Source organism: Apteryx mantelli, chromosome 32 (genome assembly GCF_036417845.1).
Source record: "Apteryx mantelli isolate bAptMan1 chromosome 32, bAptMan1.hap1, whole genome shotgun sequence".
Taxonomy (NCBI): Eukaryota; Metazoa; Chordata; class Aves; order Apterygiformes; family Apterygidae; genus Apteryx; species Apteryx mantelli.
Window position 1 is genome coordinate 1,725,788 of NC_090009.1, and position 16,114 is coordinate 1,741,901.

Genomic DNA, 16,114 nt, shown 5'->3' on the forward strand with positions numbered 1-16,114 from the left:
TATGGGGACACACATGGGGATGCACATGGGGACACACACGGGGACACACAGGGACAGAGGCCAGATCAGGGCCATGTCCCCATTGCCCTGACCACCATCCCTGTGTCCCTGCCATCCCATCACCATGTCCCTGCCCCATGTCCCCCACCCCATCTCCATGTCCCCACCAGGTCCCTGTCCCATGTCCCCAACACCCACCCTTGTGTCTCACTATGTCCCCATGCCTGTGTCCCCATCCCTCTCCCCCAACCCCAACCCCACCTTGTCCCTATGTCCTGTCTCACCACAATGTCCCCATCTCCCTGTCCCCAACAACTGTACCCGTGTCCCTACCCTGTCCCCATCCCTGTGTCCCCAATATGTCCCCATCCCCCCATTCCTGTGTCCCCACCATCTCCCTGTCCCTGCGTCCCCAGCACCCATGTTCCCCCAATCCCCATGTCCCCATCCCCGTGTCCCCACCATCTCCCCGTCCCCAAGTCCCTGAAGCCCATGTCTCCATGTCCCCACCATGCCCCTGTGTCCCCACCGTGCCCCCATGTCCCTGTTCCCGCGCACCGGACACACGGACACTCATGGAGAAGTCCCCGTCGGGGACGACATCGGCCGGGATGTTCCCGGGGATCTCCAGGCTCCGGCCGCTCCGGCCTGCAGGGACGGACTGTCATGGCAGGGGACCCTGGATGCCTGGGTCCCCTCCAGATGCCTGGGTCCCCCCCTAGACCCACCGTCAGTGTCCAGGACATAGCTGGTCTCCTCCAGGTGCAGCTCGCCCTCGACCTGTGGGGACCGGGAGCAATGGGAGCAGGGACCCAGGCGTCCGGGGGACCCAAGCGTCCGGGGGATCCAGGAGGACCCGGGGGCACCCAGGCGTCCGGGGGACTAATGATAACACAGGTGGCTGGGAAACCCATGGCAGGTCCCAAAAGGACTCAGGCGTCTGGGAGACCCAGAAGGGACCAAGGGGGGGGGGCCTGTGGGGACCCAGGTGTCCGGGGGCACAGGAGAGGACCCGTGGGGACCCAGGTGACCAGGGGATCCAGGAAGGGAGCTGGGGGGACCCAGGCGTCTGGGGTACCCAGGAGGGGACCCGCAGGGACCCAAGTGTCCGGGGCCCTGAAGGAGACCCATGGGGACCCAGGCGTCTGGGGCACCCAGGAGGGAACCCAAAGGGACCCAGGTGTCCAGGGGACCCAGGTGTCCAGGGGGCCCAAGAGGGGATCTGTGGGGACCCAGGCGTCTGAGGGCCCAGGCGTCCGGGCTCACCTCAACGTGGAGGACGCGGGTGATGCGGTCCCCAAGCCCCCAGGGCCCGCGAGCGGTGACGGTGATGGGGATGTCACCGGGGCCCAGGGCCACCAGGGTGAAGGGCACGGCCACCACCGCCCCAGGGGGCACCTCGAGGTGCTGCGGGCCCCCAGCCAGCGACGCACACACCCCTGCCGCCACTGACAGCCCCACCGTCACCTGCCGCCATGTCACCGCCATGTCACCGCCATGTGGCCATCCCCACCATTCCCATCCCTACCACCATCACCATCCTCATCCCCACCACTGTCACCGCCACGTTGCCATCCCCACCATCCCCATCGCCATCCCTGCCACCACCACCATCCCATCCACTGCCACCATCCTCGTCACCACCACGGCCACTGTCCCCACTGTCCCCATCGCCATCCCCACCACTGCCACCATCCTCATCCCCACCACCACCAGGGTTCCCACCACAGTCACCATCCCCATCCCCACCACTGTCACCATCCCCACCGCTGTCCTTGTTCCTGCCATCATCCCTGTTCTTGTCACCATCACTGTCCCTACCACCCTGTCCCCATCCCCACTGCTGTCCCCATCCCCACCATCACCATCGTCTCTATCCCCATCCCTGTCCCCATCCCTGCCACTGCCACCATCCCCACCACCACCACTGGGACTGGTACCATGAAGGGGGGGGAGGACTTTGGGGCAGCTATAGGGTGTCTATGGGGTGTCTATGGGGTCTTTGGGGCAGCTAGGGGGCTATGGGATGTCTATGGGTTCTATGGAGTATCCATGGGGGCAATGGGGCAGCTGTGGGTGTCTATGGGGTGTCTATGGGGGCTATGGATGTCTATGGGGCCTATGTGGGCTATGGGGCTATGTGGTCTATGGGTACCTATGGGGACTATGGGATGTCTATGGGGGCTATGGGGAAGCTATGGGGCTGTGGGGTCTATGGGATATATATGGGGGCTATGGATGTCTATGGGGGCTTTGGGGCAGCTATGGGGTGGCTATGGGGCAGCTATGGGGGCTTATGTGGTGTCTATGGGGGCTATGGGGCAGCTGTGGGGTGGCCATTGGTGTCTGTGGGGCAGCTGTGGGGCAGGGGGGTCTCTAGGGCATCTGTGGGGTGTTGCTGGGTGTCTATAGGGGATCTATGGGGTGTTTATAGGGGATCTATAAGGTGTCTATAGGGCATCCATGGGGTGTCCATAGGGACTCTATGGGACATCTATAGGAGATCCATGGGGTGTCTATGGAGTGTCTATGGGACATCTATAGGGCCTTGGTGGGGCATCCATAGGGGACTTATGGGGGATCTGGGGGCATCTATAGGGGCTCGGTGGGGTGTCTAAGGGGGGGGATCTATGGGGTGTCTAAGGGGGATCTATGGGGTGTCTAGAGGGGATCTATGGGGGTCTATGGGGTGTCTATAGGGGCTGGGTGGGGGGCTCACGTTGACGCTGTGGGGCAGGCTGCTGTGCAGCAGGGCCCGGGGCTGGAGCTGCTCACGGGGGCGGGTGCTGTAGGGCAGCCGCAGCCCCACGTGCAGCTCCTGCGTCACCGGCAGGCGCAGTGGGGCTGACATGCACACACCTGCGGGGACACATGGGGACACGCATCAACACGCAGCAACATGCATCGACACACGTGGGACACGGGACACATGGGGACAGTGTCTTCACGGACATGGGGACGTTGGGGAGACGTGGGACCACTGCTGAGGAGACCACCAACATGGGCTGCCCTGGGGCTATGGGGCACTCCGGGGATGTGGGGACACTGGAGGGACATGGGCCACCACAGGGACATGGGGACATATGGGGGACATGGCAACACTGCAGGAACATCACGGAGACACATGGGCACCATGGGAACACCAAAGGGACACAGGGTGATGGGGACACCATGGGGACATGGGGACACCAGAGAGTGGGGGGGGGGCATGTCGACACACCGCATGGGGGGACAAGAGGACACGTGGGGACACCACAGGGACACGTGGGGACACTCACCATGGCCGGGGATGATGGCGATGGCCTGGATTTCCCAGGTAGTGATGGAGTCGGGGAGCAGCACCGAGATCCTGGGAATGGAGACAGGGGACGTGGGGGGACATGTTGGACATGGCGGGAATGGGGGGATATGGAGGGACATGAGGGGGACATAGGGGGACATGGAGGGACATGGGGGACATGGAAGGACATGGAAGGATATGGAGGAACATGAGGGACATGGAGGGGTATGGGGACAGGGAAGGACATGGAGGGACATGGGGACCATGGAGGACATGGGACATGGAGGGACATGGAAGGACATGGAGAGACATAGAGGGTCATGGAAGACATGGGAGGACATGGCAGATATGGAGGACATGGGGGGACATGGAGAGATGTGGAGGACATGGAGGGTCATGGAGGGTCATGGGAAGACATGCATGGACATCAGAGGAGATGGGGCACATGGAGAACATGGAAGGACATGAGGCACAAGGGGGGACACGGAGGGTCATGGAGGACATGGGGAACACGGTGGCCATGGAGGGACAGGAAGTGACCGGGGGCCACGGGGGGGGGGCCGCACCGCGTCGAGCCGTTGACACTAAGGCTGCGCCAGAGCCAGCTCTCGGGGAAGAAGCTCCGCGTGGGCAGCTCGTCCTCCAGCAGCAGCTCCTCGTCCAGCGCCGCCTCCAGCACTGCCACTGCCACGGGGGCCCCGGCAGCCAGGTGCCATGTCACCGGCACCCCGGTGGCCGGGAACCCCCCCCCCGCCCAGGTACCCCAGCAACTGGGTCCTCCCCCCCCCCCGAGGGACCCAGGTGTCCTGATGCCCCCAAGGGACTCAGGTGTCCGGACATTCCCATCCATGGACCCAAGTGTCCTGGTGCTCCCCATGGACCCAGGGGCCCCTGGCATCCCTCCCCCTCAGGCATCCAGGTGCCCCCCCCCAAGGGACCCAGGTGTCCAGACACCCCCCCTCATGGACCCGGGTGCACCCCCTCCTCCCCGGGGACCCCAGTGTTCACCCCCCCCCAAGGGACCCAGGCGTCCGGACATCCCCCCCAAGGGACCCAGATGCACCCCCCCATGGACCCAGGCGTCCGGGTGCCCCCCCACAAGGGACCCAGATGCACCCCCCCATGGACCCAGGAGTCCGGGTGCCCCCCCCACAAGGGACCCAGATGCACCCCCCCCATGGACCCAGGTGTCCGGGTGCCCCCCCCCAAGGGACCCAGGTGCTCCCCCCCCATGGACCTAGGTGCTTCCCCCCCCCAAAGGGACCCAGGCGTCAGGATCTCCCCCCCCCGAGAACCCCAGTGCCTGCCCCCCCCAGAGAACCCCCCCGTTCCGCCCCCCTCGGGGCCCCCCCCGGGGGTTCCATCCCCGTCCCCCCGGGGCTCCCCCACTCCGCCCCCTGGGCTCACCGCGGCCCCGCCCCCGGGAGGTCCCGGCCCCGCCCCCCACCCCGCTCCCGGGGGTCCCGCCCCGCCCCCGGCCTCACCGCGGCCCCGCCCCCCGGGGGTCCCGGCCCCGCCCCCGGCCCCGCCCCCCGGGCTCACCGCGGCCCAGCCCCGCGGCGCCGCGCGGGCGGTGACGGCGCCGCCAGCGGCGGGCGAGGGCGCAGCAGCGCTCGAAGGCGGCGCGGCAGCCGCCGGCCCGCGGCACCCGCAGCGCCCGCGCCGCGCACGAGCGTCGCAGCGGCAGCGCTGCCGCCCCGTCGCGGCAGCAGCGGCCCCCGCCCGGCCCGGCCTCTGCGGGGACACCGCGAGCGGGGGGGGGGGGGGGGTCACATGGGAAAGGACACGGCATGGGGACACGCGGGGACATGCAGGGACACAGCAGCGGGACACACAGGGTTGCATGGGGATGCGGTATGGGGACATGCAGGGACACATGGGGACATGGCACAGGGACACATGAGGACACACAGGGACATGGCATGGGGACACATGGGGACACAGTATGGGGACATGCAGGGACACATGGGGACATTCAGGGACATGGCACAGGGACACACAGGGACACACGATGGGGACATGCAGGGACACGTGGAGACACAGCACAGGGACACACTAGGACAGGCAGGGACACACGGGGACACGGCAGGGGGCCTGTCACCGCAGGGACATGGCATGGAGACACACGGGGACATGGCAATGGCACTGCCACTGTGGTGACACAGCATGGGGACACAGCATGGGGCTGTCACCGCAAGGACATGTGGGGACATGTCGCCACCCCACTGCCGTGACATGGCAATGTCACTGTCACTGTGCGTCGGGGGGACATGTGGGGACACACAGGGACACAGGGTTGCAGTGACACGGTGGCCTGGGGATGGGGTGGCATGGGCAGGCGGTGACATGGGGGTGCAGAAGCAGGGTGACAGGGTGACATAATGGCACCATGACATGGTGGCACAGCGATGCAGTGGCACAGGGATGCAGTGACATGGGGACACAGTGGCACAGGGACATGGTGGCTTGGGGGTGTGGTGACATGGGGATGTGGTGGCATGGGGACATAGTGACATGGGGATGCAGTGGCTTGGGGTGCAGTGACATGGGGATGTGGTGACATGGGGGTGCGGTGACACGGGGATGTGGTGGCACAGGGACACGGTGACATGGGGGCACAGTGGTTGGGGGTGCAGTGGCACAGTGACATGGGAATGTGGTGACATGGGGATGTGTTGACACGGTGACACTCACCCTCCTCCTCCAAGAGCTTCTGCAGCTCCAGTGAGCGCCGCCGCCGTGCGGGGTCGGAGGGACATGGGGGCGCTGGGGACACGGGGACGTGGGGACACAGGGACCCCTGGACACCAGCCCCTAGCCCTGCGCTGTCCCCACATGTCCCCTGGTCCCACCAACATGACGCAGGGGAGTTGGGGCACCCAGGCCCAGCCCCATGTGCCCTTGTGTACCCCATGTCCCACCCATGTCCCTCCATGTCCCCTCACATCCCCCCATGTCCTCCATGTCCCCCATGTCCCTCATGTCCCATGTCCTCTATGTCCATGTCCCTCATGTCTCCCATTTCCCTCCATGTCCCTCCACATCCCTCCATGTCCCCCATGTCCATGTCCCTCCATGTCCCCCCATGTCCCTCCATGTCCTTCATGTCCCTCATGTCCCCCATGTTCCTCATGTCCCATGTCCTCCATGTCCCTCCATTTCCCTTCATGTCTCTCCACATCCCCCCATGTCCTCCATGTCCCTCATGTCCTCCATGTCCCCCATGTTCTCTATGTCCATGTCCCTCATGTCCCCCATGTCCCTTCATTTCCCTCCATGTCCCTCCACGTCCCTTCATGTCCCCCATGTCCATGCCCCTCCATGTCCCCCCATGTCCCTCCATGTCCCTCATGTCCCTCATGTCCCCCATGTTCCTCATGTCCCATGTCCTCCATGTCCATGTCCCTCATGTCCCCCCATTTCCCTTCATGTCTCTCCACATCCCTCCATGTCCCCCATGTCCCCCCATGTCCATGTCCCTCCATGCCCCCATGTCCCTCCGTGTCCCCACGTCCCCATGTCCCCATGTCACTCACGTGGTCCCAGGGGCTCCTGGGTGCCCCCCACGGCCAGCGCCAGCCCGGCGGCCCTGAACACCCCCCAGGCGTCGGGGGCCCCCCCGGGGCCGCAGCCCTGGTCCAGGGCCCCCAGCGCTGCCATCACCTGGGGGGGGACCAGGGGGAGGGGGTCATTTGGGGGGGTCATCCAAGGAAGGGGGGGGTCACTCGGGAGGGGTCATTTGGGGGGCGGGTCAGTCAGGGGGGCAGTTTGGGGGGGGTCATTGGGGGGGGTCACCCCAGGGGGTCAGTTTTGGGGGATCAGTTTGGGGGGGGAGTCAATTGGAGGGGAGTCACCCAGTGGGGTCCCCAAAGTCCCCCCCAAAGGCATCGGGGGGGCCCAGTTTCCTAGATTTTGGGGTGCTTTGGGGGTTTGGGGGGAGTTTTCCAGAATTGGGGGGATTTAGGGGGTTTTGGGGTGTTTTGGGGGGGTTCCCGGATTTGGGGGTGTTTTGGGGGTGTTTTCCTGGGTTTGGGGGGATTGGGGGTATTTGGGAGGTTGGGGGGGTTTCCCTGGATTTGGGGGGGATTGGTGGGATTTGGGGAGGGTTGGGGCTGTTTTGGGGGTGTTTTCCTGGATTTGGGAGGTTTTGGGGGTGTTTCCCCAGGTTTGGGGGGGGATTTGGGGGGGTTGGGAGGGTTTCCCCGGATTTGGGGAGGATTGGGGGTGTTTTGGGGGGTTTTCCCTGGATTTGGGAGGTTTTGGGAGTGTTTCCCTGGGGTTTGGGGGGGGATGTTGGGGGGGTTCCCGGATTTGGAGGGGGATTGGGGGGATTCGGAGGGGGTTGGGTGTGTTTTGAGGTGGTTTCCCGGGTTTGGGGGTGTTTTGGGGGTATTGGGGGGGTTGGAGGTGTTTTTGGGGGGGGTTCCCCGGATTTGGGGTGTTTTGGGGGGGTTTCCCCGGATTTGGGGGGGATTGGGGTGTTTTGGGGGGGTTTCCCGGATTTGGGGGGCACTGGGGGGGTTTGGGGGGGTTCCCTGGATTTGGGGGGGTCCCGGGGGACAGTTGGGGGCTGCGGCACCTGCTCGGGGCTGAGGCGGCGGCGCCCGTCGAGGGCCAGCACGGCGCCGTCGACAGCTCCCAGGGCCACGGCCACCGACCCCGGCTCCGTCACCGTCACCGTCACCATCAGCCCCAGGGGGGCCTGGGGGCGCAGCGCCGCCCCCCGTGCCGTCCGCCGCACCTCCACCTGCGGGCACCAGTATGCACCAGTACGCACCAGTACACACCGGCATAGACGACTGTGAGCCAGTACGTACCACTATGGGCCAGTATGCACCAGTATAGACCAGTATGCACCACTATAAAACAGTACGCAACAGCACAGACCACTGTGGGCCAGTATGCACCACTATGGGCCAGTATGCACCAGTATGCACCAGTTTAGACCACTATGGGCCAGTATGCACCACTATAGACCAGTATGCACCACTGTAGACCAGTACACAGCAGTATAGACCAGTATGCACCAGTATAAAGCAGTATGCACCAGTATAGACCACTATGGGTCAATATGCACCAGTATAGACCAGTAAGCACCAGTATAGACCAGTATGCACCAGTATAAAACAGTTTGCACCAGTATAGACCACTATGGGCCAGTAAGCACCAGTGTAGACCAGTACGCACTATTATAGACCAGTATGCACCAGTATAAAACAGTATGCACCAGTATAGACCACTATGGGCCAGTATGCACCACTATAGACCAGTAAGCGCTATTATAGACCTGTATGCACCGGTATAAAACAGTACGCACCAGTATAGACCACTATGGGCCAGTAAGCATCACTATAGACCGGTATGGACCACTGTAGACCAGTAACCACCAGTATGACCCTGGCCATGGCCCCACCAGCACATGCTGGCTGTGGGTAGTATAACCCAGTATGGACCAGTATGGACGAGTATGACCCAGTATGGGCCACTATCACCTGCTATGGTCCAATATAACTCAGTATGGCCCAGTACAATCCAGTATGGGCCAGTATAACTTAATATAGACCAGTAAGGACCCGTATGACCCAGTAGGGGCCAATATAACCCAGTATGGGCCAGTATAAGCCATATATATTGCCCCCACTCCATATTGCCCCCCGTGCTACCCCCCAGCCCCATATTGCCCCCCATTGCCCCCATATTGCCCCATCCCAGTATTGCCCCCTGTATATCCCCCAGCCCCACATGGCCCCCACCCCTATAGCCCTCACTGCCCTCCATATTGCTCCATCCCCATACTGCCCCCCATATATCCCCCACCCCATATTGCCCCCCATATATCCCCCAGCCCCATATTGCCCCCCCATATTGCCCCCTGCCCCCTATAACCTCCAGCCCCATATAGCCCCCACCCTATAGCCCCCATTGCCCCCCATATTGCCCCCTGCCCCATATAGCTCCCTCCCCATTTTGCCCCCCATATATCCCCCATCCCCATATTGCCCCATATGGCCCACCCCCATATTGCCCCCCATATTGCCCCCCTTATATCCTCCAGCCCCATATAGCCCCCATATTGCCCCCCCCACTCCATGTTGCCCCATGGCCCACCCCCATATTGCCCCCCATATATCCCCCAGCCCCATATGACCCACCTCCATATTGCCCCCCCATATTTCCCCCTGCCCCATATAGCCCCCAGCCCTATACTGCCCCCCATATTGCCCCCACCCCCATATTGCCCCCCCATATGACCCCCTGCTCCATATTGCCACCCCATATATCACCCACCCCCATATTGCCCCCTGCCCCATATAGCCCCCTATAGCCACCCTGGTGCCATGGCACCCACCTGCCCACGGCAGGGCTGGGCCACGCGGACCCGCAGCCCCGCGGCCACCAGCTGCCCCCCAGCGCGGTAGAAGGCGACGACGCGGAAGGCGGGAGCCAGCACCGGCGACACGGGCAGCGTCGCCTCCGTCACGGCACCCGCCGGCACCCGCTGCGCCTGCACCAGGCGCCCCCGCGACACCACCTGCGCCCGCAAAACATGCCATGGGACACGCAACGCAACATGTGACATGCCACACTACACATGGCATGCAACGTGGCAACACACAACACGACAACACACAACGTGACATGCAACATGCAACGTGACACGCAATGCAACAGGTGACATGCAACACGACACAACATGCAATGTGACGTGCACCATGCAACGCGACATGCAACGTGACACGCAATGCAACATGCAACGTGCAATGTGACCCACAACGCGACATGCAATGCAACAGGCAACACGCAACACGACATGCAATGCAACAGGTAACATGCAACATGACGCAACACGCAACATGACGCAACACACAACACGACATGCAATGCAACATGCAACACGATGCGACATGCAATGCAACATGTTACATGCAACATGACACGCAATGCAACACACAACATGCAACAGGACACGTGACATGCAATGCAACATGCAAGACGCCACGCGACACATGGCACACAACATGGCAACACACAACACGACACAACATGCAATGTGACGTGCAACATGCAACGTGACACGCAATGCAACAGGTGACATGCAACACGACACAACACACAATGTGACATGCACCATGCAACGTGACATGCAACGCGACAGGCAATGCAACATGCAACATGCAATGTGACATGCAACGTGACATGCAATACAACAGGCAACACGCAACACGACATGCAATGCAACAGGCAACACGCAACATGACACAACATGCAACACGACGCAACACGCAACACGACATGCAATGCAACATGCAACACAATGCGACACACGTGACAATGCAACATGCAATACGCAATGTGACATGCAACATGACACAATGCAACATGCAACACAACGTGACAGTGCAACAGGCAACACACAACGTGACACAACGCAACATGCAACACGCGTGACACAACACGACACAATGCAACATGCAACACACAACGTGACATGCCATGCAACATGGAACACGCAACGTGACACGCAATGCAACATGCAACATGACAGGCAACCCAACATGCAGCATGCAACAAGACACGAACGCAACAGGCAATGCAACATGCAACACAACGTGACACACAACACGACAGTGCAACATGCAACGTGACACACAATGCGACACAAAATGCAACATGCAACATGCAACGTGTCACGCAATGCAACATGCAACACGATATGCAATGCAACATGCAACACGCAACGCAGCACACCGCACGCCACGCCACAAACACGCAAGGCAACCCACACCACACAATGCAACGCGTGATGCAACATGGAACACGCCACATGACACACCACGCGACGCCACATGACGCATAACGCAACAACACGCAACACGACAGGCAACGCAACACGAAATGCAACACGCAACACAACACAGCATGCATGGTGTCCCCGGGGGAGATGTCGGGGGGGCTCCCTGGGGGGTCCTGGGGGGGATCTGTGGGGGGGGGTCCCTGGGGGTGTCTCATGGAGGGGGTCCGATGAGGGTGTGTCCCGGGGGGGGGTCCGCATGGGGGGGTATCGGGGGGGGTGTCCTTGGGGGGGGGTCCCGGGGAGGTTCCCAAGGGGGGGCTTCCGGGGGGGGTGTGTCCCGGTGGGGGGGGGGGTCTCTCACCAGCACGTGGGTCGCGCTCTCGCCGTCGGGGGGCGCCCCAAGCCCCGGCGCCCCCCCGGTGCGACGCAGCTGCAGCTGCAGCGGGCGCCCGGGCGGCAGCGGCCCCGGCGGCGCCTCCAGCGCCAGCGACCGCGGCCCCGCGGCGGCGGCGGCGGCCAAGGAGGCTCGAGCGGGGGGGTCGCCCGCCGCCCCCGCCTCCACCTGGGGACCGCCCGGAGAGCGCCTATACACCCTATGGACCCTATGGAGCCTATAGACCCTATGGACCCTATGGACCCTATAGACCCTATGGAGCCTATAGCCCTGAGCCCCCCCCCGGAACCTCCCCCCCCCACCCCGGGGCCACCCGTCGTCCCCGCCTCCACCTGGGGACCGCCCGGAGAGCGCCTATACACCCTATGGACCCTATGGACCCTGTAGACCCTATGGAGCCTATGGACCTTATAGACCTTATGGAGCCTATAGCCCTGAGCCCCCCCCCGGGAACCTCCCCCCCCCCCGGGCCGCCCGCCGCCCCCGCCTCCACCTGGGGACCGCCCAGAGAGCGCCTATAGACCCTATGGAGCCTATAGACCCTATGGAGCCTATGGACCCTGTAGACCCTATGGAGCCTATAGCCCTGAGCCCCCCCCCGGAACCTCCCCCCCCGGGGCCACCCGTCGCCCCCCCTCCACCTGGGGACCACCCGGAGAGCGCCTATAGATCCTATGGACCCTATAGACCCTATGGAGCCTATAGACCCTATGGAGCCTATAGCCCTGAGCCCCCCCCCCCGGAACCTCCCCCCCCGGGGCCACCCGCTGCCCCCGCCTCCACCTGGGGACCGCCCGCACGGACACTATAAACCCTATGGACCCTATAGACCCTATGGAGCCTATAGCCCTGAGCCCCCCCGGGAACCTCCACCCCCACCCCGGGGCTGCCCGCCGCCCCCGCCTCCACCTGGGGATCCCCCGCACGGACACTATAGACCCTATAGACCCTATGGAGCCTATAGCCCTGAGCCCTGGGAAGCCCCCCGGGGCCGCCTGCCTCCATAGGCCCCCATGCCCCTCTCCAGCACCCCATCACCCCCCGGAGCACCCCACAAGCCCTCACAGCCCCCAAGCACCCCATAATCCCCCCAGGACACCCCATAGCACCCCGCATCGCCCGTGACACCCCATAATCCCCATAGCACCCCATAACCCTCCCGATATCCCGTAGACTCCCCATAGCACCCCACAGCCCCCCCCGTGACACCCCATAGCACCCCATTACACCCCCATGACACCCCACAGTGCCCCCATAGCACCCTGTGGCCATCCCATAGCACCCAATAACCCCCCGTGACTCCCTATAGCCCCCATAGCCCCCCATAACCACCCATAGCACCCCATAACTCCATGTGCCGCCCCATAACTGCCCCAGAGCACCCCATAAGCCCCCATGATACACCATAGCACCCCCATAGCACCCCATAACCCCCAGTGACAACCTCAACCATCCCATAGCACCCCTAATCCCCCCTGTGACACCCCATTGGCCCCCCCAGAGCACCCCATAACCCTCCATAGCACCCCACAACTGCCCTGCGACACCCCAGAGCACCCTCTGTATCACCCCATAGCACCCCATATATCCCCTCTGCCACCCCACATCCCTCCAACAGCACCCCATAGCACCCCATAACACCCTGTGACACCCCCAGAGCATCCCATAGCACCCCATTACACCCCAGTGACACCCCAGAGCACCCCATAACCACCCCATAGCACCCCATAACACCCTGTAACACCCCAGTGACACCTCCAGAGCACCCCATAACCACCCCATAGCACCCCATTACAACCCATAACCACCCCAGAGCACCCCATAACACCCTATAACACCCCAGTAACACTCCCAGAGCACCCCATAACCACCCCATAGCACCCCATAACCTCCTGTGACACCCCCAGAGCACCCCATAACCACCCCATTACACCCCAGTGACACCCCCAGAGCACCCCATAACCACCCCATGGCACCCCCTAACCCCCCATGACACCCCCTAACCCCCCCCATGACACCCCATAGCCCCCTCCAGCTCACCGTGAGCTCGAGGGCGGTGGCGCCGGTGGGGACGTTCACGGGGTAGACGAGGGTGCCGGTGGCGTCAGTGCGGGGCGCTTCGGCCCCATCCCCGGGGGGCGGGTTGGGGGGCGCCTCGGCCCCAAGCACCCGCACCTGCACCCGCACCGGCACGCCTGGGGCCGGGGCGCCGTCCGCCCCCGTCACCCGCACCTGGGGACAGCACACGGCCTCGCACCGGCCTTGCACGGGCACATAGGTGCATGCATGGCCTCGCACGGGGGTGCGCACGGCCTCGCATGGGTGCATGCACGGCCTCACACGAGGGTGCACATGGCCTCGCACAGGCACGTAGGTGCATGCACAGCCTTGCATGGGGGCGCGCATGGCCTTGCACGGGCACATAGGTGCATGCATGGCCTCGCACAGGGGTGCACATGGCCTCGCACAGATTCATGGGTGCATGCACGGCCTCGCACGAGGGTGCACACGGCCTCGCACAGATGCATGGGTGCATGCACGGCCTCGCATGAGGGTGCACATGGCCTCACACAGGCACGTAGGTGCAGGCAGGGCCTCGCACGGGGGTGCGCACGGCCTTGCACAGATGCATGGGCGCATGCAGAGCCTTGCATGGGGGTGCACATGGCCTCGCATGGGCACATAGGTGCATGCACGGCCTCGCATGAGGGTGCACATGGCCTTGCACAGGCACGTAGGTGCATGCACAGCCTTGCACGGGGGTGCACACGTCCTTGCATGGGTGCATGGGTGCATGCACGGCCTTGCACGAGGGTGCACATGGCCTTGCACAGGCACGTAGGTGCACGCATGGCCTTGCACAGGTGCATGCACGGCCTCGCATGAGGGTGCACACGGCCTCGCACAGGCACGTAGGTGCATGCACGGCCTTGCACGGGGGTGCACATGGCCTTGCACAAGTGCATGGGTGCATGCACGGCCTCACATGAGGGTGCACATGGCCTCGCACAGGCACGTAGGTGCATGCACAGCCTTGCACGGGGGTGCACATGGCCTCGCACGGGCACATAGGTGCATGCACGGCCTTGCACAGGGGTGCACACGGTCTCTCACAGGTGCATGCACAGCCTTGCACAGGGGTGCGCACGGCCTCGCACGGGTGCATGGGTGCATGCACAGCCTTGCACAGGGGTGCAAACGGTCTCGCACGGGGGGGGGTCCAGGGGGGCGTCACACAAGGGCCGGGCGCTCACCAGCAGCAGGAAGGGGGAGCCGGGCACGAAGACGCGGGGGGTCTCAGCCAGGTCCAGGCTCCAGGGCGAAGCCACCAGCTTCACGGCCACCGACTCCTGCTGCACCAGCTCCCCCCCTGCGCCGCCACCGCCACTGCTCGGGCACCCGCTGCTGGCACCCGCCCGCCCAGGGAGGGGGGGACACCCCACCCACAGGGGAACCACCCATCCACCACCCACCCGCAGCCAACGGCCACCCATGGGGCACCCAGACATGGGACACCCCCCATGGGGCCCACCCATGGGGACCCCCACCCACAGGGAACCCACAGCCCTGAGGACCCCCACCCATGGGCCTCCACCCATGGGGACCCTCACCCATGGGACCCCACCCACGGGGCACCCCCAGCCCCGGGACCCCCAGCCATGGGACCCCCAGCCATGGGGCACCCACAGCCCTGGGACCTCCACCCATGGGGAACCCCACCCATGGGACCCCACACCCATGGGCCTCCACCCATGGTGACCCTCACCCATGGGGACCCTCACCCATGGGGACTTCCACCCATGGGACCCCCCCCAGTCATGGGGCACCCCACTCATGGGACCTCCAGCCATGGGGACCCCCCACCCATGGGGCACCCACAGTCCTGGGACCCCCACTCGTGGGGCACCCGCAACCCCGTCGCCCTCCCTGCTCCCACTCGGGGCTCCAGGCTGACCCTCTCCCTGCTCCCGGCTCCGCACCCTGTGTCCAGGCCCCGCCCCTCCCCGCCCCCTAGGCGCCTGCCCCGCCCCCGCCGCGCCTCGGCCACGCCCCCACGCCTCGGCCACGCCCCCTCACCGCGCGTCTCCAGCACGGCGGCCGCCAGGCGCAGCCGCGCCCCGTCCAGCTCCGGCAGCGCCCGGCCCAGCGCGCGCGCCACCGCCCGCGGCGACACCGTCAGCACCGCGCGCCCTGACGTCACCTGAGGGGGCGGGGCCGGGGGCCGGGGGCCGGGGGGGCGGGGCGGGAGCGCCCGCTCAGTTGCCGGCGCTTTGAGGGGGGACCCTGGATTTTGGGGGGCGGATCCCAGGGGTTTTGGGGGCTCCGTCCCTAATTTGGGGGTGCTCCAGGTTGTTTGGGGAAAACCCAGGGCTTTTGAGGTCCCTCACATATTTTGGGGCTCCCCCCATTTTTGGGGGTTCCCCCAGGTGTTGGGGAAAAGCCATGTTTTTTGGGGGTCCTTTCCAGGTTTTGGGGTTCTGCCCATTTTTGGGGGTTCTCCCAGGTTTGGGGGGGAACCCAGGGGTTTTGGGGTTCCCTCCCATTTTGGGGGCAATCCCAGGGCTTTGGGGGCCTTCCCAGGTCCATAGTTTCCCTCCCAGATTTTGGGGTCCCTCCCTTCTTCGGGGGAGCCCAGGACTTTGGG

General features: G+C 64.2%; 1 protein-coding gene across 1 annotated transcript in view; it reads right to left on the minus strand.

Moving 5' to 3' along the window:
• Window positions 1-15,878, minus strand: part of LOC106494493 (complement C4-like) — a 28,377-nt gene extending 12,499 nt beyond the window's left edge. The window contains exons 1-16 of the mRNA XM_067313658.1: window positions 15,858-15,878; window positions 15,547-15,670; window positions 14,724-14,839; window positions 13,510-13,701; window positions 11,437-11,637; window positions 9,630-9,812; window positions 7,860-8,027; window positions 6,817-6,943; window positions 5,975-6,046; window positions 4,823-5,014; window positions 3,847-3,958; window positions 3,279-3,349; window positions 2,720-2,859; window positions 1,267-1,467; window positions 729-780; window positions 559-648 (exon numbers count right to left, since the gene is read on the minus strand). Of these exons, the coding sequence (XP_067169759.1) occupies window positions 559-648; window positions 729-780; window positions 1,267-1,467; window positions 2,720-2,859; window positions 3,279-3,349; window positions 3,847-3,958; window positions 4,823-5,014; window positions 5,975-6,046; window positions 6,817-6,943; window positions 7,860-8,027; window positions 9,630-9,812; window positions 11,437-11,637; window positions 13,510-13,701; window positions 14,724-14,839; window positions 15,547-15,670; window positions 15,858-15,878 (2,062 nt within the window). The remainder of the gene's footprint in view (window positions 1-558; window positions 649-728; window positions 781-1,266; window positions 1,468-2,719; window positions 2,860-3,278; window positions 3,350-3,846; window positions 3,959-4,822; window positions 5,015-5,974; window positions 6,047-6,816; window positions 6,944-7,859; window positions 8,028-9,629; window positions 9,813-11,436; window positions 11,638-13,509; window positions 13,702-14,723; window positions 14,840-15,546; window positions 15,671-15,857) is intronic.
• Window positions 15,879-16,114: the final 236 nt, after the last annotated feature.